General features: G+C 41.1%; 1 protein-coding gene across 2 annotated transcripts in view; it reads right to left on the bottom strand.

Moving 5' to 3' along the window:
* The window catches only part of STK32A (serine/threonine kinase 32A), a 94,464-nt gene that overhangs the window by 10,292 nt on the left and 61,816 nt on the right, over positions 1-22,356 (bottom strand). For both annotated transcript variants that reach the window (XM_019661033.1, XM_019661027.1), the window contains exons 6-8: positions 19,627-19,664; positions 13,689-13,778; positions 1,166-1,263 (exon numbers count right to left, since the gene is read on the bottom strand). In XM_019661033.1, the coding sequence (XP_019516578.1) occupies positions 1,166-1,263; positions 13,689-13,778; positions 19,627-19,664 (226 nt within the window). The remainder of the gene's footprint in view (positions 1-1,165; positions 1,264-13,688; positions 13,779-19,626; positions 19,665-22,356) is intronic.

Below are 22,356 nucleotides of genomic sequence, written 5' to 3'. Positions count from 1 at the left end.
CAACAGCATTTTTTTTTAAGTGAAAGCTCAAGACATGGAAAGAACCTAAGTTTCTGTCAACAGATGAATGGATAAAGAAGATGTAAGGAGATATAGATATATATATATATATATATATATATATATATATGTGCATGCTGTTTGTGACAACATGGATGGACCTTGAGGCATTATGCTATATGTGAAATAAGTCACACAGAGAAAGGCAAATATTGCATAGTATCACTTATATGTGAAATCTAAAAAAAAAAGAAGAAAAAGTCAAACTCATAGAAACAGAGAGAAGAAAAGATGCTGCCAAGGTCAGGGTGGGAGTGGGGGAGGGGGGAATAGGGAGAGGTTAGTTAAAAGGCACAAAGTTGCAGCTATAACATGAATCAGGTCTGCTGATTTAATGTAAAACATGGTGACTAAAGTTGATAACACTGTATTATATAATTGAAATTTGCTAAGAGAGTAGAACTTAAATGTACACACACACACACACACACACACGCAATTCAGAGACCTAACAGTAACTTTTCTTCACCTTTCTGAAGAAAAAAAAAATTGGACAATGTTGATACCTCAGATAGACCACAGGAACCACCACAGAGGTCAAATATTATGGGAGGGAGAAAAAATATTTTCTCAATAAAATTGTTCCTAGGCACTTTCTTAGTTTCCGAAATGTTTCTTTTAAAAGGAAACTACTCTAACTTGCTTCTGAACCCAGAACTCAGGAGCCAAACGACAGACAAGTATCTAGCAAGGCAGGACATGAATTGTGTGTGTTAATAATTCACCCTCGCCTTGGGGAAGTGTGTCTGAATTAGAGTCCTGTACCATGACTGCAAAATGCTTTTCTTTAAACAAACAAATATATTTCTACAAAATATTTAGTGAGGTGTATTGATTTCCCATCTCTGGGATTTTATAATCTCCATATTCATTTAATATTACCTGCATAATTCAATGTGAACGCACATGGTCGGTCCCATTGGTAGGAGAGTGAATGAGTGCGTGTGTGCAGAAATCCCGAGGGCTGTTATCAGCATCACATGGCATAGTTTCTTTCACCTCTTTAGCAAACTGCTTGATTTTTAGCAAACTAAAATCCATCTTTTCACTCTAAAAGTGAAACTTGCTGGTAGAGTAACCAAAGAGAAATGCAAGGCTACTGTACCCGGCCTCTCAGCAGCTCATATGCTGTGACTCCCAGGGACCACCAGTCAACGGCAAAGGAGTAGCCCGCTTCTCTTCTGGAGTTGAACATCTCAGGTGCTGAAAACATGGAAAAGTCACAGCTGTTTTACTCCCTCAGACATTAACAAATTGATTTTTCCAGTGTGGTCCTCCAAAGGCAAAAATACCAGGGTAAAAGGGTAGAAACACTTTTATAGACGCTTCTCATCTATTACTAGGTTGCTCACAGCAGGCTAACATTTCTAATTTTCTAATCTCTCTCCGGAGCCTCATTCATCAACCAACATAGCAGGCAGACACAGGATGTGCTTTCCTTTTTTCATTTAGAACATGCACCTATGAAAAATTAGATCTCATCAGGCCTCAATTGTGGGGCTGACCCTGAAATCAAGGAGACTGAGAAGATGGTACTTGTTGCCTTGATTTGGCAGGTTTGTCGTTAGGGACTGAAATGTCTATCATGGTTGGAAGCTGCCCTCAAAATTCGGCGCGCTGGATAGGTTCTCCATCTATCCTCCTGAAGAGGTAAGGGCAGCATTTGCAGCCTGCTCCTGGGGGGTGAGGGAGGAGAGAAGAAGGCGTGGGCACTCGGAAAGAGAAAGTCTTACATCAGCTACAACATAGTTGGCTTGCATGGACTCCAATGCAAGGCGCCCCTACAGTCAATTTTACCGCCCGTGGAAACCCCCAGTTATGCAATCTCAAAGCACTTTGACACAACGTGAACCTTCTACAGTCTATATACTCTTCCAGGAATATCCCTAACTCCTGAGGGGTGGAGTAGGGAGAATGAAACATGAAGCAAGGGCAGGTATCTCACCTGCTTGCTTACCACTACGTTCCTAGTGTCTGGTATTAACCGAGCATTTAGAGTCACTCAAGAGGCATTTATTGAATGAATGACCAATGCTGAATCAATCAAGCAATGGTTGCAATCATTAGCTCCAGAGCTGTGCCCTCTGAGTTCAAAACTTGCCTTCATTACTTACTGTGACCCTCCTGACAAGTCGGGAGGCTAAGCTTGAGAATCATCACCAGCAAACTCATAATAATAAGGCGCAATCTTCATTGAGGTGAGAAATTAAATGAATGAGGGCATGTCAAGATCGCAGCACAGTGCTCAAAACACGAGGCACTCTTCTAGAGAGGCAAACATCTATGATCATGGGAATTTCACCTGCCAAAAGCTACATACACCTGACCGCAAGTCCCCAGTAAGAAGGTGCTGGCTCTGGAAAAAGGAAATTGGTGTAATGTGGGGCCTGTGCATGCAGGCTTGCCCTGTCTAGTGCACTCAAGTTCTAAGAAAAACCCTGTGGACAACATCCAGTTAGAGAATGTTGGTGTCCCAATGCCCAGGACTGACCTTGACTGTAAGAGCCTGCTGTAGCAGGATTAAGCACGCCTCATTCTCTAGTGGAGTCACCTTTTATGCATCAGTGCATCCTTTCTGTAAGTCACAGCTCCCCAGGCAATTTGGGAGGTAATGGCCCTGACCCCTTGGCACCCCACAGGCTGGATGCAGGGGACTGTGGTTCTGCTTTCCCTTCTGAGGCTCTCACAGTGGGCCATCTCAGATAGTCCCCCAGGTGACAGGTGACAGAAATCTCACTTAGAGAAGCTGCAGAGAATGTTGAGGGATAAACAAACCATCTTACTAAGGAAACAGCTCACAGAATAAACATTACTCTATAAAAGCTGTGAATTCTGTCATCTTGGATTGCACTTGGAGTGTATATGAGCGTCCCTTCCTTTTTTTTCTTTTCTGTATACTCTTATTTACAGCATGAAGACATTTGAATTTGTGTTCATTCATTCAACAACTACTCCTGGCGTGCTAGGCATTGAGGAATTTTGGTAGAACATTAAGAAGAAGCATCATAGCAACATAAAAACACAGTAAAAAATGTGTATTTCACAGTAAAAAATAATAATTAAAAAAAAAAAGCACAGTCGACAGGTAATTCTTTGAGCCTTCAAATAGCTAAAAAACCAGAGCAGGCGTTTTCGTAAACCCTTCAGTAGGTCCCCTGTTCCTGAGAGGGTACCAATAGAGGTGGAGAGGAACTAAGCTTCCTTCAAAAAGCCATTGGTATTTTGTTTGATTTTTAAAGTATTTCTATAGCTACATTTAAAAAGAAAGTGAAACATAAAAGAACAACTTAACAAGCAGTTATAACCAGATGGCCAGGCGACTATTACACAGGTCACAAAGTAGAATCTTGACGCCACCACTGTCCTGTCCATAACCCTAAAAGTAACAATCATGTTGAATTTGTTAGTAATTTCATTCCCTTTCCACATAGATTTCCTCTCTATGCATTTCTAAGCCATACTTCAGTTTTGCCTATGTTATATATGTATACATACGTATGTACATATAACATATATATGTATATGTGTGTGTGCATGTGTGTATGCAGAGGGTGCCAAAAATAAAAAGTGTGCACTGGCCGGCCAAGTGGCTCAGTTAGTGAAGAGCTTGCTCAAGAGTTTGAGCTCTGAGCAACAGCGGTTTGAGTTGAGTCCCGGCCCAAGCTGAGCTGCCACTGAGCTGCCAACAGGTGGCAGGATGGCTCAGCCAAAAAAAAAAAAAAAGTATACATATTTTAAGAAAGAAAAAAACTATTAAAACTGTGTTAATATATACCAATAACAAAAGATAAATACAAGTCATATTTATACATTTTTTGTCACCCCCCCCCTGCATATATAACACGTGTGTGTGTGGGGGTGTATGTTAAACCCTGCTTGCTTTCTTTGGTGTCCTACTTTCCTTCGTCAAGATTTCGTGTATATGATTTATCCAAATTGCCGTGCAGTCTCTGAGCTCACATTCAATGCTACATGAACATACTGTAGTTTACCTACTTGCCCCACTGTTGATAGAGCTATTTGGACTGTTTTCTATTGGAGAGTATCGTGAACAACGCTCTCATGCACACTGCTGTACTGCGAGACTCCTGTAAGCCCACACATCTTTAGGGTACACTCTTGGAAGGGGAACTGCTGGGGACGGGATGCGTATCTTCACATACACTTAGTAACGCCAAGCTGCTAACCAAAGTGCTTGTACCAGCTAGCACTGGGACCAGCCATGTATCAGAAGTCCTTTCGCTCAGCCCCCTTATCCACACCCGGTGTTAACCAATCTTTTGATTTTTGCCATCTAGTGAGAGCATCATGGTCCTTCATTGTGGTTTACATTGACATTCCCCTAATTACTAATAAAGTTGGCCACACTTTAATGTGTGCGTGTTCGCGATTTGGATTTTTATCATTTGGTTTTCAGATTTTAAAACAACTGGTCAGGATGTAAAGAAAGGGATACAATGCAGCATATAATTTTGATGCAGTGGAAATAATGAATGGAATTTACAAAAATGATTCTAAATTTCATCCATGAAAAATGTCTGAATAATGAAGGTTTTCTGAAAAGGCATAAACAGACTTGCATCCCAGGTAGTAAACTATATTATAAAGCCACAAAAATTAAGATTTGAAAGCCACAGGATATAGATCCTAGTACATCAAGATACTTAGTTTGTGATGAATATATTGCAAATCAGCATGGAAAGGATCTTATTTAATACATAGTCTTAAGACAATTATTTGATAAGCTAACAAAAATAAAGTTGGATCCTTACCACATATCTTCAGTCAAGATAATACATAGCTGGATTAAGTAAAAAAAAAAAATGGAACTGTAACAACAATAAAAATATAAGATAGCCATATCTAAAATCTGGAGGTAAGAAGGTCTTGCTAAGAATAGCATCAAAGATAGAAACTGTAAAGTAAAAAGACTAATTATTTGATGATGTTAGAAAAAATAGTTCTGTATGTCAAAACTTCCATAAGAACAATAGTAACTAAAAAGTAGGAAATCATATTTGTTACACATATGATGCACTGCAATTTAATATCCCTAACATATAAAGGGCAAGAATTACTTAAAAAGTTTTTAATTACAGTTGGCATTCAATATTGGGTTAATTTAAAGTGTACAGGATAGTGTAGTGGTTAGACATTTATATAACTTACAAAGTGATTCCCCCAATAAGTCTTACACCTTCCTGACACCATGGATGGTTATTACCACATTATTGACTATATTCCCTAAGCTGTACTTTACATCCCCATGACTATTCTGTAATTGCCAATTTGTATTTCTTAATCCCTTCACCTTTTTCATCCAGCCCCCAACTCCGCTCCCATCTGGCAACTATCGGTTTGTTCTCTGCATCTGTGAGTTTCCTTTTTTTCTTGCTTGTTCATTTATTTTATTTTTTAGATTCCACATATAAATGAAATCATGTGGTATTTGTCATTCTCTGTCTGACTTACTTCACTTAGCACAATAGCCTCTAGGCCCATCCATGTTGTTGTAAATGGTAAGATTTCATCCTTTTTTAAGGGCCGAGTAATATTTCATTGTATATATGTACCACTTTTTTATTCATTCACCTTCTGATTGGAGCATTTTATCCATTTCAATTATTAGTAGGTATGTAGTTATTGCCATTTTTATTTTCTGATTGTTTTATAGTTCTCTGTTCCTTTCTTTTTCTCTTGCTCTCTTCTCTTGTATGTTGTTGGCTCACCATAGTGTTATGTTTGGATTCTTTTCTCTTTATTTCTTGTATATCTCTTATACATTTTTGGTTTGTGGTTAGCATGTGCTGATTCATACATACCAAGCTATAGTTTACAACAGTCTATTTTAAGTTGATGGTTGATTTAATTCAAACGCAGTCTATAATCACTACCATTTTTACTTACCCCCTCCACATTTTTTTGTCATTATGTTTTACTTCTTTTGTGCATGTGTGTTTGTGTACCCCTTAATTTAACATGATTATAATTACACATGATTGTCCCATTTTGCCTTTTAACCTTTTTACTAGCTTTAGTGTTAATTGATCCACGGCTTTTATTATGTGTTTGCCGCTGTCAGTGAGAATTTTTTTCTTTGTGATATTTTCTTATTTATATGTTTTATTTATTTTCCTTCTTTTTTAAAGAAGTCCCTTTAACATCTCTTGCAATGCTAGTTTGATGGTGATAAACTCCTTTAGCTTTTTCTTCTCTGGGAAGCTCTTTATCTCCCCTTGGATTCTAAACTATAGAGTAGAATCTGGGTAGATTCTGGGTAGAATGCTGGGTACAGTAATCTTGATTGTAGGTCCTCGCTTTTCATCACTTGAAATATTTCCTGCCAATGCCGTCTGTGCTGCAAAGTTTCTGTTGAGAAATCAGCTGACAGTCTTATAGAGGAGCTCCCTATAGGTAACTAACTGCTTTTTCCTTTGCTTCTTATAGGATTCTCTCCTTAACCTTTGGCATTTTAATTGTGCTGTGTCTTGGTGTGGGCCTCTTTGAGTTCATCTTGTTTGGGACTCTCTGCATTTCCTGGGCTTGTATGCCTATTTTCTTTGCCAGGTTAGGGAACTTTTCAGTCATTATTTCATCAAATAGTTTTCAATCCCTTGCTTTCTCTCTTCTCCTTTGGGTACCCCTATGATGCAAATGTTGTTATGCTTGATGTTGTCCCAGAGGTCCCTTCAACTAGCCTCATTTTTTTTGGATTCTTGTTTCTTTTTGCTGTTCTGATTGGGTTTATCCTACCTTGTCTCCCAAATTGCTGATTTGATCCTCTGCTTCCTCTAATCTGCTGTTCATTACATTTAATGTATTCTTCATTTCTGATTGGTTCTTTTTTTAATCTTTTCTGTCTCCTTTTTAATGTTTTTTTTTTTAAGATTTTATTGGGGAACTGGGGGGAGAGGAACAGTGTTGGGGAATCGGGGAAGGGAAACAGATGGGTAGACAAATTGCTGTTTTTGTTCTTCAGTCTAGTTGTGGAGGACGTTGCTTCACTGGCCCATGTTGGTGTGATCATTGTGCTGTTCCCAGGTGAGGCAATCAGTTGCCGGTGATTGCTCAGCTGCTCACAGTGGCTCCCAGCAGCTCACATCGGCTGCCTGCTGCTCACGCTGGCTGCCAGCCACTCACATAGCGGCAGCCTCCTGCAGCCCTGCTGCAGCCTACACCGTTGCCGGCGACTCACAGCAGCCCAGCTCCAGGTCGAACTGTTGTTCATCATCTTAGCTGTAGAGGGCGAGCGTCACTGGCCCTCAATGTGGGATCCGAACCGCAGCCCTGCTGCTCAGAGCTGGCACTCCCAAGCGAGCTCTTAACCAGCTGAGCCACTTGGCCGGCCCTCCTTTTTAATGTTTTATATCTCTATGTTAAAGTTCTCACTGAGATAATCTATTCTTCCCCTAAGTTCATTGAGCATCCTTATAACCAGTGTTTTGAGCTGTGCATCTGGTAGATTGCTTGCCTCCATGTTGTTTAGTTTTTTTTCTGAAGTTTTGTCCTGTTCTTTCATTTGGGACATACTTGTTTCCTCATTTTGGCTGCCTCCTTGTGTTTGTTTCTATGTATTAGGTAGATCTGCTACATCTCCTAGTCTTGGCAAAGTGACCTTATGTAGTAGGTGTCCTGTGAGGCCCAGCAATGCAGTCTCCCTGGTCACCTGAGCCGGGTGCTCCAGGTGTATCCCTTGTGTGGGTTGTGTGTACCCTCTGGTTGTACTTAGACCTTGATTGCTGTTGGCACATCAGTAGGTGGGAGTGACTCTCAGGCTGACTGGCTGTGACTTCAGTGGACAAGCTGTTGTACAGCAGCTGACCCCATAGAACAGGATTCATTTTTGCAGGGCTCTGGTTCCTGTCTAGTCTGCCCTTTGGGTGTGTCATTTATGGAGGTGGTTGGGTGGTGCTCTGTTATGGTCTGAAGCCAGTGACCTGGAGTGTTGGTTCTGGGGCCTCTTGGGAGGGGCTCTGGTGCAAGCTAATGTCAGCTACTGCCTGTATCTTGCCTGGGGACACCTGGTAGGAGATACAAAGTGATCTTCAGTTGGTAGCTGTCTGTGCTGGGCTTGGAGACACCTGGGAGTAACTGTTCTGTGAACCATGGTGAGCTGCCACTAGTGCTAGGCTTGGGGCTGCTTAGCAAAATGTGCAGGTCACACGAAGCTAGCTGCTGCTTGTTTGGGGTTTGTGGGTCTTTGAGCAATTTTGAGAAAGTCTGCAGCACAGGCCCAGGCTTGCCCCTTATGTGGGTTAGCCTCTGAAAAAGGCTCTGTCCAGGTGTGTGATTTGGCTGGGGCAGAGTCTCAGAGAATCACCAGGGTGGTTTTAAAGTTGTGTTGGAGGGGCTAATGGAAACTCAGACTTGGGCCTGCTGTGGGGAGGCCTGAACAAAGAAACAGAATGGCAGAGAGAGCTGCTCCTCTAGCTGTTGCCCTGAAGCCAGACAATTCAGTTCCTTCCTGTATGTCCTTGGTGCCTTTTGAGCTGCTGTCCCTTTGCTGAAACTTAGGGTGAGTGTTTGTGAGTGAGTGAGACTCTGTGTGGGCCCTTTAAGAGGATGCTTGGGTTTCCAGTAGCCTTCTTTCTCATCCAGACTGAGCCTCTGCTGATTTTCACAGCCAGCTGTTGTGGGGACTCTTCTTCCCAGCACTGGTGACCCGAGCTGGGGAGCTGGGTGTGCAGCTGGGACCCCTTGCTCCTCAGAGGAGAGCTCTGTAGCCCAGATATTCCTCCTGATTCTTAACCACCACATGTGGGTGTGTAACCAGCCTGATTCATGTCTCCACCTCTCCTATCAGTCTCAATGTGGCTTCTTCTGTATATCCTTAATTATAGGACTTCTGTTTGGCTAGTCTTCAGGTAATTCTCAAGGGTGGTGGTCCTATAATTTAGTTGTAATTTTGATGCAATCATGGGAAGAGGTGAGCACAGCATTTGCCTACTCTGCCTCTTGACCAGAAGTAGAACTCTTTTCATAATCATTGAAAAACATCAGAATAGGATAAAAACATTAGTGCCCTAATAGAAAATGGACGAAGAACACGAGCAAAAAATTTACATAAGAAGTCAAAGAAATGCAATTTTCATGTCATAATGAGGACCATTTTTTCTTATCTTTTCAAGAAGATTAAGATATTGATAGTGCAGCCTAGGTGAGGTTGCAAGGAAGTGGTTATTCTTAGACACTTTCAGAGCAAATGAGTAGAATTCAACCTGAATTTTCAGAAGGGAAAAGCATTAACATATATTCCTTTTGACCAGGAACTCTTTGGGAATTTTTCACAAGGAAATAATTAAGTTGCAGGACATATTTCTGCTAACAAGGTTGATTTTTATCACAAATGTACTTATATTTCAAAATGAGAAAGAACCTAACGTTCAATGATAAAGAATTGGTTAAATAAGTTTTGATACAGCCCTCTGTTCTGTAACATGCCTGTGAAAAATGATAGTTATATATATGAGCATGGAAAAATAAGTGGTGTTAGTTGTCAAGACCCAGGGTCTGGAGTCAGAAGCGTGTTTCAATTTTGGGTGAGGTGTGTTGGTGGACTGACTGGAGGCAGAGAGGTAGCACAGCAGAGTGTCAAGAGTTAGGCCTCTGACATCACACCCTCAGGGTGTATCCTTAGCTTCCTCTTGGGCAGAGCTTAACTTCTCAGTCTGCACATCTGAAGTGGGAATAACAGTACGTGGCTCACAGAATTGTATTTGGTTTAAATGACATAATAGATGCACTTACAATAGCATTTGGCACATAGGAAGAGCTCAGTAGTTGTCAGCCATTATCCCTTCATCATTGTCATTATCACCATGTCCATCAATATTCTAGGTTTGAGATGTTTTTAGACTTGCGTTGAACTTTGCGCTCTACCAGTCACTTGCTGTGTGATTATGATCATGTCACTTTCTCTCTAGGCCTAATTTTTTTTTTTAACCCTGAGATCCAAATACCACTAAAACCCATTTCATAGGGTTGCTTTGAAAATTTAATGATACAATAAATGTTAAAAACTTAGCAAAGTGCTTGAGACATAATATATGCTCACTATATGATGCCTATTAGTATTAGTGTGATTCCATTATAAAGGGAAAATTTAGGTTACAAAAATCCAGTATAATCCAACTTAAAAAAAAATGTATGTGTTTGTGTGTGTATAGACAAAAGGTCTGGAAGGAAACCATAACTATCTACAAGTAGAGGGATTAATTCAATTTTCCTTTGCCTATCTGCATGTTACACATTTACTATAGTGAATTTGTTTGTTTTTAATTTGGAGAAGAGTGTTTTAATTGGTTAAGCTCTAAGTGATGGCGCTTATGTTCACACAGACCTAGGAGTAGGGAGAAGGGAGGATTGGCGTGATGGGAGGGAGCATGCAAGAAGAAGGTGATGAATGGAAGGTCCTTAAGAACCGGCAGACTGCTCCTCTTCTCATTTCCAGAGTCAAGAAACTCCTTCATAATATGCTCAGCATCTCATATTAACAGATGTTGTATGTTCCTATAATCTTCATTTAGTATTGCATACTAAGTTTGTTTCTTTTTTAGATTTTTTTTCTTTCTGGTTAATTGCTAATTAGTATCCTACCAGCATGCTATAAAATGAGTGCTGGTGAATGTCTGTTAGGTAGATTTTGCCAAATTATTGGGCACATAATTTTTAAAAAGAGAAACAGACGTCCACCCATGATTATCTCTTAGAAAGACTCCCATTCGAAACTCAAAGCCAAGGGCAACTCCTGGATAAAGAGATAAGCAATGACATACAGATATTCTTTTTTTTTTTTTTTAACAAAAAAAGAAAGTTCTAAAAACTTGGCCTGCCTGAATTGGCCTACAATTATTTAAGAACCACAAATAACATTTTAAAAGAATTTCTCTATCTCATTTACAGAGAGAAGTCAATTACTACCCATGTGATCTTGGGCAAATTACATAGCTTGTTATTTTCCTCATTGTACAATGGTGGTATTTATAGTCTGCATTCTAGGGTTGTTGAGACAAATAAATAAATGAGTAAACGAATGTGAAACATTTAACACATTGGTCCAGAAAAGGCTTTCAATAAACATTAGTAATTGTTAATTATAAGGGTGAAGATGAACAGGCACAGAGAACCTTGACTAGGTTCCGATTTCTAAGCCCTATGTTGTAAAAAGACTAGAAATGCCAATTTTGAGGAGAATTAAATTATACGGATGTTGTATTTAAAATTACTGGGGAGAGAAAGAAAGGTGGCCTGCCTTTACTCCTCTCACCATGGAAACCAGGCCTAGAAAACCCAGATGCACATTTTCTGATTTGGCTCCAAGAAAATAGTCCTTAATATGGAAACCCAGGGAACCTGCAGAATAAACCCATCAGACCATCAGGCTTGGGTAGTCCTTTTTTATCATTTGAGTACCGTGGTTTTTAGGCAAAAAATAGGCTGAATTATATGTCTATTATTTTAGAAGTGACAAAAGAGATTCCTCTCTTCCCTCTCCCCCCCACTGATAATTGGAAGCCAGGAAATTTGCAGTTATTAAAATATATCAAATAAAGCTCATTATTATTATTTTTTTTTGTCATGGAAGATTTCTTTCTCTTGGAAAGCAAGGTGGCCCTGCATGTAGGGGTTCTCTTTTCTCTCTTTAGTTGCAATGAGAAAGAGAATGAAATACTAAAAGAAAGTGGCTTTGTTCTTGCCCTTGACTTCAAGTTCAAATATTTTGCCTGTGAATTACTCTGACCATATGAAGCCAGTGCAATTTATTCCACCCCTGACTTCTTCCCACCAGTTTAACCAACAACATCATCTGTTTTAAGCATCACAACTAATTTGGGTAAAAGCAGGTCGTTTTTATTCTTCTCTCATCTGCTACCAACTATGCCATGTCTAGCCGCCTTTTTTGCTGAGTATTGGCTCCCTTGATGATAGCTTAGCCTAATAAATTTTAATCCCTTTTGCTTATTAAACTATTTAGATAACTTTAAAATCCAGTCCTGTGAATTTTAAAATTAATCTCATATCTGATTCAAATCTCCCTGACACCACTAGCCTGGACTCGCCTTGGTGTGGAGATAGACAACAACCTGGTTCTAACACACCTTCTGCTCCCTTTTCCAAGAGAGCATCATTTGTGTTAGAACACAGAAGAGGAAGTGCACAGGCACATGCCCTGCCTGCCCCTGCCTCAGGGTGACCTCTCTTCCATTGCTTCTAATAGCTGACAGAGCTCATGGTCTGCTGCAGCGGTTTGCAACCGTTGTCTGCATGGCAGAATCACCTAAAGAACTTTTGCACCACTCTACGCTTGAGGGTCATCTCCAGAGACAGACATAGTTGGGTTCTGTTGGGATTGGTGGTGTCTCCAATAAGCCAAGCTAACAGGAGCTTCCTTGCCTCCCAGGCTGTACCCGCTGGGCACTGGAGGAGCCCTTGTGAAACTGGACCACATCCTCAGGCTAATCCCCATCACATATACGCCCCCCCACACACACACACCCCACCCCACCCCAACTGCCTATCTCTGTCTCCTACTGCAATAGTTCCCAGCAAGACTTGACTCAAAACTCATCAACACACCATGGTCAACTCAGGAACCAATGACCAAACAGATATCATCCAGGAATGAAATGCCAGGCACCTCATCTCATGTTCATGCCCAGACTTGACAGATAATTCTGAGATCTGATTCACCTTGCTTTTGGAACAGCAGGGAGAGGAGAGGAAAAGTCCTTCATCCTGAATGCTGTATACCCCCAAAGGGCAGCAGCTCTCCCTTTATATTTCTGGGGATGCCGGGGGTGGGTGGGGTGGGTAGGGCTACTTATGCTGGAGTCGTGTCTGCACAGAGATGGCTGCCTCCAACAGCAGAACGTAGAATTTGTACTAATCTGTGTCTGTTAACACAATGAAATGTGAGACATTGTTGGTAATTTTGGCACCTAACCTCTACCCTTTCAATACCTTTTTGGTAAATTTTAGATCTTCAAGCAAAACCCAGTTTCTCATCTTTAAAAATGGAGAACTCATGGGATGGCTGTGATAAAACAAAAATTGAAATTGTTACTGGAAGGTACTTTGTGAACTTTACAGCCCTCTGCATATAGCACAGTATTCTGTAAATAATAATTAGAATAATACTTACACCACTAATTACCATTCTACTTATTATTGCATCTTCTCTGTTGATTTTTTTTTTAACTCCTCTCACTGGAAGGTAAGCCCCATGGGCTGGAGAATGTCTGGTTTGCTTACTACAAGCCACCAGCACCTGGCTACAAGTGCCCAGCACACAGAGGCAATTAGTCAGTATTTATTGAAATAATTAATATTCTTTGTTAGAAGTGGGTAGAAGCTATCCTAAATAACTCATAAAGTAATGTTTTCCAAAACATAATCTGTGGCCCTCCCAAATCAACATCAGATGGGGTGCTTGCTAAATGGAGAATCCTGAGGCTCACCTCAAACCGGTGAAACCACAAGCTCCCCAGGTAAAGTCAGGGGGGGACCGGGAACCGTCATTTCTAGCTGCAAGTCCCTACAGATGATTGGACCCATAATAAATGGCGTCTACAGGAATGAGCAACGAAAGCCTTGCTCTTAGTCATGACCGCCGTTCCCGACGCCCGTACCCATGTAAGGCTTGGTGCCAGCCACGGTGGTGATGCTCGTCTCCCTGGGCAGCATCGCGGCGATGTTGAAATCTGTGATGTGCACATGTCCTGGTGGGAGAGAAGGACCACAGAGAACGTTAAGTCCATTCAACCCAGTGGCACACCCACGATTCTAACCAAAAGCATCTGGAAGCTTCATCTGTAAATTCTTGTATGCATTTGGGCACTGGCAGTAAAAGCTCAACTATTCTGTCCTCAAGACCAATATGGTCTTCAACCAGCAACCTTCTTGCAGCTGGAACGTGATAGGCAAAGATGAGTGTCGGATTGTAAATCTGTAGTTCAACCTCAGAAAGTTTTAACTTTGGGGGTTAAGAGCTCCATGTCTTGTAATTCTACATAGGCGGTTATTGTCCCCAACATTTTAAGTTGGTATAAACTGTGAGTATCAAGAGGGAGGCAGCCAAGAGCTATTCAAAATATCGACTTTCCAAGGGCCTCTTAGGATCTTTTCTTTAAGAGACAAACACTTACTACAAAGCAGACAATGTGGATACAGCAGGTCCCCAAATAACGTTTCAATTCAAGATTGTTTTGTTATAATGTCGATGAGAAAAATGGATTCCCAGCGGGGGCCATGGTCTGTGTGGAGTTTGTACTTTTCCCCATGTCTGCACGGGTTTTCTTCCACTTCCCAAAGATGTACACGTGAGGTGAACTGGCGTGTCTGCATTGTCCCCATCAGAGTGAAAGAACAGGGGTGTGTGTGAGTGGCTCTGTGATGGAGGCGCGTCCTGTCCAGGGTGGATTTCCACCTTGCACCTCCAGCAGCTGGGACAGGCTCCTGCCAGTGTGACCCTGAACTGGAATAAGCGGTTTGGAAAATCGTTGTGTTGCTTATTTTTTTTATTAGGCTTTCTTAAATGTATGTATAGCTCACATTTATTTCAATAGTTAATATTAGAAATGTTTTGGGTCTTTGTTTAGAAGTTTGGCGATGTTTTTGTGACTAGAAATAAGCTGTAGAAGCTCAACTCTCATTTATATCCATTAGCCTATAGTAAAATTGGTTTATTCATAGTTGTTTTGTTTGAAGTTTCAGTTTCCAAGAATCTACTGTTGGTGTGAAGTGACGGCTTACTCTGTTTGCTAAGAAAGAATCCTTTTTTCTCCATGTTTTTCTGAAATATCATTAATAGTTTTTGTCTGATAGGTCAGGTTGCCCCCTGTTGATTCCCAACAAAACATCTCATCAAGGAAAAGCAGGAATAAGTGTAGAGTTTTGTTTATAAAGAGGCTGTATAAAGAGTCCTAGCTGGGAGCCCAGAGACCTGGTCCTACCCTGAGCTGTGCCCCTAACACATAGTAGATTTTAAGTCTCATTCCTGTGTTGAACCAAAGTTCCCCTTTATTTCTTTAAAAAAGGAATGGGTGGACTAGATGATATCTAGAGTCTCTCTCAGCTCTAACACCCGTGGCATTGTAGTGCGGGTCTGACAGTTGAGTTCAGCGGGGAGCACACCCTGCAAAGTGCATGAGGGTCCTTGCATTTACAGCAACCAGGAGGAAAGGGGCAGTACCAGCTCAGGCAGACAAGCTCATTGTGTTAGCTGCGGGCATGAAAGTCATATGCTTCCAGGAGATCTTGAAGTGTTGGCATTTCCATTTACATGCTTTTGTGGTTTGGATGAGATATGACTGTGATTGGATTGGAGGGGGTGTCGTCTGGTTCTTCTTCCATGTCCCACAGCTCGCACTCCCCTGGCCAAACTTCACTGTCTACTCTCTGATAGCATCCAGTCTACTGCTGAAGATAAATCTCACTGTCTTTATTGCCAGGGTTTGTTTTGTGCCCAAAGGGCTTTGTGTTTGTTGATGGGATGACATTTTAATAAAGTAAAAGCACACTCATCTAGCTGAAAGTGAAGGTTTTCTTGCCTGAATGGTACCAACAGATGATTTCCATAACTCACCCTATCATAGCATCCAGGTGGGTTCACACTTGGCTTTCTGACTCCCCATGGGTCGTGCTCGAGGCACTGGATAGGTGGTTTGCAAGGTATGATACAAAATAGGTGAGCCTGGAGGTACTGTGGTTAAGAGCCTGTTCTCTGGGGTCAGACTATTTGGCTTCAAGTCCAGGTTCTACTACTAACTAGCTGTGTTACCTTAAGAAGGTCAACTTATCCTCTCTGTGAAGTTGGGATAATAGTCTTCTTATGAGGTTATTAGGAAGATCGAATGAAATAATGACCGGAAGACACTCAACATCTGGCAGGTAGTGAGTGTTCAATTGTTTCTATTTGTCCTGATCAGAAACTCCAGTGTCACAGAGGAAGCTACACATGCTATATATAATTTAAGGATGCTGCCTGGCCACTTGATGTTTAGGCACAATTTGGGACTCTGCAAGGGAGGAGCTGTTAAGGTAGCTGACTTAGTTCTTCCTCACAGTCCCAGGTTGAGTTTGTACCTTTCTCTGTTCCCTGTTTCTAGGGATGATAATAAGAAACCTAAATTATAGATGATGCCATAATTGTCATTTCCTCAGATATACTATGCAGACATACTGCTCCTCTGGTTCCAGCATTTATTTCCTGAATAATTTAAGAAAAACAGAAGACTTTTAGACACTGTGGAATTGATAGAATTGGATGGGGTACTTAAATTGGTAGGATATGAAAATATATATCAGGACACTTGGTGATGAGCCAGCCAAGATCTAATGCCACCGTAGGCTCTGAGCTAGTGAGTGAGGCATTCGGGGAGCACAGTAGCAGGTATGCCCTAAATTAAAAACATTTTTTAAGTCAAATTCTGATGTACAAGGAGTGTTTGTTCATGCCGTGGCAAGATTCCCCATTTTATGAAAGGGATTTGGCTCGCTCCTTTGAATATTAGTCTTTTCTGATGAATATGAACCAATATGAATCAGTAAGAGTAAAGCAGCGTTTCTGCCTGTCACTGAATGGTGCCGAATGACATATAAGCAAAGTGGTATGATACACAGCTCACTGAGAGGAACGGGCACAGGAGGCAAATTGGAAATAGGCACTTATCCTTCACAGTTGTTAAATTTCGCACGTAAGAGGCGCATGTGATGGCCCATCGGGGGTGAAATATTTCAAATGGGGATGGAGAGGACAGAAGAGGGTTTCAGATATGAAAGGTGGAAAATCACAGCAGAAAGCCCTCCGGAAGGCAGGCATTGATTTGTGGTTCAGTAGATTCTCACAAGAGCAGCTCTACATAATGAGCTCAGGGTGGTGGCTAACCAGGGATTTATTCACCAAAAAGTGGTTAATAGTGGCCCCTGAGCAATGCCTGAAAACTGTAGTTTCTCAGAATCTGGATAAACAGAAAGTAAATAACCTCAAAAATTATTTTCTCCAAAAAAACAAAAGATTATTTTCTCCAGGAAGGGATCCCAGGACAATGTTTGGAGAATAGCTCTCAGTATCTGTTGTTTGTTTGTTTGCCTGCTTTTATCCTGTTCACATATCCTTCCCAAAGCAATGTTTCTTTTATTAACTGCAGCCACTCTCAAGTTGAGTTCCTGATGGGAATATAATACAGAAAAACCCCATCTTAATTCGTTGTCCAAACTCCAAAACTTGAGAGCAACAGGGGTCATTGTAACCAGTACACCAGATAACAGGTATAGCTGGAACTTGCCCACAGGCCGACTGGGGTCACTGTGCATACTCCCTCAGCAACTGACTTGCTCCAGCCCCGCCAAGACTAACATGCCCTGAGAAGCGGCGTTAGCTCCCTGCACACGTGAAGGAAAGCAGAATGGGCGATTGACAGTGTACCTGAGAATTAGGGCTCAACAAAATTGTTTAAACACAAGACCTAACAAGTAGACACCCAGAACCTTTGGTATATCCCTTCTGGAATCAAAATAATTCTTTAGTGAAGACAGGTAAGCATCCAACATTCACTGACTCTGATATAGACAAAGTCTCATAAAACAAGATGAAACCTCATGGAATCATACTAATATTTAACTTTGATTGAGTGATTTCCTTGTGGCAGAATTGCATGCAGTTCAGCACTTTATAAATAGTATGTCAGTTAGGCCTTACAATGACCCTAAAAAGTAAAGACTCTTTTGATCCCTGAAGAAGCTGAGGTGCAGAGAAAGTTTAGGTACCTGTTGGCACTCGCAGAGCTGGTGAGTGGGTCAAATGGGTTTGGAACTCAGGCGATCTGGCTCTAGAATCCATGCTCTTAGCTATTACACAATTCATCTTTCACAAGGATAGCCTCTAAGGGCGGTTAAACGTGAAGATAAATTTTTTTTGGACCTTTCTCCTAATCTACAATTACCAAGTGGACAAGACCATGAGGAGGAGAAAGAAGTTGAATGAGAGAGAACAGGATGGACTCGTGGTAGAAATAGGATGAAACCATGTTTGAGGTCTAAGATGAAAACACTGTTCTCTGAAACGGAAGGTAAACCTTGAACAGGTTTTGGTTGACAGGATCTGTATGTCTCCAGTCAGGGCCTGATCAAAAGGCAGGGCAACAGATTGTGCACAGAGGCATCCGGAGCAGGTGGGGACAGAACCCCAACCTGGGTTCTGCTTGACTAGCCAGCCATGCACCTTAGTAAGGCTGTGGTGGGCATACGGAGCACCTTGTCCTAAATTGTCCCCTATGGGGTTGGGGAGGCCCTCTCCACAATTGTGAGGCCCCTGAGAGTTTATCTGCACCAGGGTGAGAGAGGACCTTCCCTTCTGTTTAAGGCAGGGATAGCTGGTGTGTGAATGGAAGTCACTTTCATGTTAAGTCTCACCATTGCTCACATTTCCAAAATTCAGAGACTCGGTTCCCAAATGTCACACGAAGTAAATGGAAGAAAGAAATAAGGCGTTGAAAGAAAGTGGAAAAAAATCTTTTTAGACAGTCTGTAAATAAATAATGACCCTGAGCTTTGAAATGAGAGGTCATATGCCCAAGTGTTTCTTAGCCCTCTGAGCACAGACGGGGTCTGGCAAATCAGGTTTAAAATGCAACTAGGTAAATAAATAATGAGCAGTGGATGGTACTTGGAGTTTCGGTCCTACTTGCAAATCCCTTGTGTTAAAGTCCAATGAATAAGGAGCTTTGCAGATTTCACTATTCATCGAGCAGCTTTCTAAAAACAAAGGTCTTATTGCCACTGTAACATTTATAACTGGTAGGCTGTGTGTCCTCTAGGTCTACTCGGATGTCCCAATAAATCCAAATGTACATGAAAAGAAATATTAGGAAGACATTAGACAGATTTAGTCATTGCTGGCATAAGCTTGTTCAACAGGGTATCTTTAATCAGGGTTTGTTGAACTTCACGCATTCACTTTTCACCTTCGTGATTCTTGCCACATCACGTTCATATCTGGGTATCACAGAAACTGTCACCTCCTTTGTGTTTTTCTTAAAACTGCCTGATTTTTTTTAAACTGAAAGCGTCTTTGGACAGAAAACTTGATATCTCTTCTGCAAATGTAAAACCCCTCCTACGAAGGAAAGCATAAAAGTAGACAAAGAACAAAAATAATGTCACGGATTTCTAGGGAGATATTGCCTACACAATGCTCAAAGCTTGAGGCCTATTCTGTCATTATGAAAAAAGGGGAGATGATTGTTATAAAGATATTGGGGCAAACCAGCACCAAAAAAACTGAGATGGTTTTCTTAAATCAGCAGGAGTGGAAAGAAATTGAAGAGAGAATGACTTTCTCATTATGTAAATTCAATGTTTTTTAAGGGTGTATCGGTGTACTATGCCACTGCTATAAATCCTAGAGCTTCCCCATGTTGTCCCACCCACTTATAAAACGGAGTTTGTATATATAACTCAACTGAATCAAGCGAGATGCCTTTCCCCCATGTAACGCTCGTTTGCTGGGGATAATCAATTTTGTTCTACATGCAAGTCATGTGGATTGCAAACACATTATTTACTTACCATGTTCATCAAGCAAAATGTTGTCAGGCTTCATATCCCTAGGGGAATAAAAAGAAAAGAGGAAAGTGTTCATAATGAAACAAACACACAAACAGAACTAAAGGGTAAAGAGGAAAATGCTCAAGAGTGCTAAGTAGGGTTGAAACAGTGTACTGGGCCCTCATCACAATCTCACTCAGTTCTCACAGTGAACCTATGAGACGATTACCATGAATACCCCCAATTTCTAGATCAGAAAACTGAGGCTTAAAGAAGTTAAGTAACATAGCCCAGCGTCACAGAGCTAGCCAATGGAAGAACGGGGCTCCAAACCCAGTTCTCTCTCATTCAAAAGCTCAGACTCTTAATTTCTGTAGCATATGATACCTGAGCATGTAAGTATTGCTCTGTAGGGTCATATGGGGCCTTTACATTGTCATAAGATAGGATTACTAATTATCATTTTCATCCGTGTTAAGTCTGGAGTAAATATAAACATTCTATAAAATAAGAGAGAAAGGTCTAGAATGTGATTAGATTTTAAACCTGCAGAGATTAGAATCTTTTTTAGTATGATGCTATAATTCTCTACTTAATAAATCTTATCCCTGGGATAATTGATCAAAAGATTTGCGCTAGTCTTCCATGCTTTGGCGAAACCCTTAAATCCATAGGAGGGAGCAAAATCCACCCTCTTCCAATAAAGGGAGTAGTTTGATGGTAAATACTTAGAGGAATGGCCTATGAGTTTTCAGAATTCTCCTGAAACAAGTATTACTGTAAGCAGAGCTCCTCAGTCTGAACAGTGTCGTTAGAACAGCTTTCTCCTCCACTCGCAGGTTTTTACTGCCCTTCCCGAATGCACCATTAAAGCCTGTCAGCCTAAATTCACAGAAGCCATTAGGGAAGAAATTGTGAAATAGGTTTTGGGAACTCATTTTCAGCTTCGTCAAGTGGCTTTTATGTCCCTTGAATAAGGTGACCTTAGCCTTTGACAGACCGAGATGATCAAGGTCCTCTTTTCTTCAAAATAGTAGTGACTAACAAACCCCTTACCTCCACATGGAACCAAGTATACGCCACACCCAGCATGCAAGTGCGTACATGGGTCGTCTCATGATCTTTGAGTATCTTCTCATTTAGTTTGTTAGGTTATTAAAGTTAATTATGGATTCATAAGTGATCACCTTTAGCTGTGGCAAATTTTTTCTCTGGTGCAGGGTACAATTTGCTAAAAAGATAGAGTATAAGAGGTTTTCAAATTGCATGTTTCTATGGCTACACTCTTTCTCAATATTGCAGACTCCACCTCAAACCTTTTGATTGATCCCATTATTTCAAGAGTCATCAAGTCTAAACTCACTCGTATGAAATAAAAGGCCTTTCATAATTGGCTCCTGCTCCAACCCCATGGAAGCACATAGGGTCCCCTAAGTGCTCCTGGCACCCCCTTGTCTTCTCTGTTCCTTGGCCCAAATCAGAGCCCTCTCACCACTGCACCCAGACAATGCAGTTTCATCCCTCAGCTTATATCTCAGATGCCACTTCCTGCAGGGAGCCTTCCCTTATTTTCCAATTCTGAGTCAATGGCCCATCCTGTGTGCTTGGCATGGTATACTTCTTCCATCATACCATTTATCACACTTATATATTTATTTTTTCTCCTACTGGATCATGAACTCCTTGATGTTACGAATGGTTTCTGGATTAATGTCAAGGCTCACAGTGCCTGGTGGGAAGTAAATGGATGACTAAAGAATCCAGGAGAATTGCTAGTGCACTCAAGGTTCATTCTGACCGTATCTACCGGAGCACTGTGGGGCACCACCCAATAATCTACAGCTCAAAACTTGAGGTAAACCAGGTGTTAGGCTCTTACTGTCTCTTTCAGACCTGCACCCACTGAGCATCCGTTAGGGTTTGCCAGGCGAGGAGGAAGCTTCTAGGAGCTCTGCCAGGAAGAAAGAAACCTGGGTGTGGCAAGACCAACATAATGATTTCATGGTTGGAATTTATGAGAGCTCGCTAGGGAAAACAAATCGCTGTGTGTTCGATACTTTACGAGCCTTCTATAAATCCCTAAGCATCATTTTTCTTATTTATTAAAGCCACATATCATTAGACCCACTATTTCCCCCAGAAACTACCTTGATGCTTAAAAAATAATACAAAGACCAAAGAGATAACAATTAATTTCATGTGTTACCTCTTCAATCTTACATTCATTTATTCATCAAATATTTATCTACTTTGATAAGTCACTATGCTAGGACCTAGGAAATATAAAGACAAGTGAGGATGGAGGGGATAATAAGAAAGGTGCCGAAAAGGTTCAGAGTGGTGATGTGGCATGCTCACCACTAAATTCAGAAAAGGAATATGAGGAAAATCTGAGACAGCTATAAAAGAAAATGTGGACTTTTAATATAAAAATGAAGTATACAGGCATAGATTCTAAGTACATAGTTTGTCCAAAATGTGATGCAGTAACTCCTGAGTCACTACAGGGTAAACTGCAGTATGATAACATTTTTTACCCAGTGTGCCTTATAAACATTTCTGCTAAAACAAGTTGAGATTTTCCAGTTTTGAAATTGAGGACCACTTCCTTATCTTTTCAGCCTTCTCAAATAATCCTAAATATGAAATACCTTATGCTAAGATGTTTCTTTCATTTAAGGTGATCTGTAATATGGTTTGACTCGGTGGTCACCAAACCTGGGTCTGTTCAGAATCGCCTGGGGTGACCCC

Source organism: Hipposideros armiger, unplaced genomic scaffold (assembly GCF_001890085.2).
Source record: "Hipposideros armiger isolate ML-2016 unplaced genomic scaffold, ASM189008v1 scaffold_11, whole genome shotgun sequence".
Lineage (NCBI taxonomy): Eukaryota > Metazoa > Chordata > Mammalia > Chiroptera > Hipposideridae > Hipposideros > Hipposideros armiger.
Note: the sequence above shows the minus strand (reverse complement) of the source record. Positions and strands in the feature narration are given on the sequence as shown.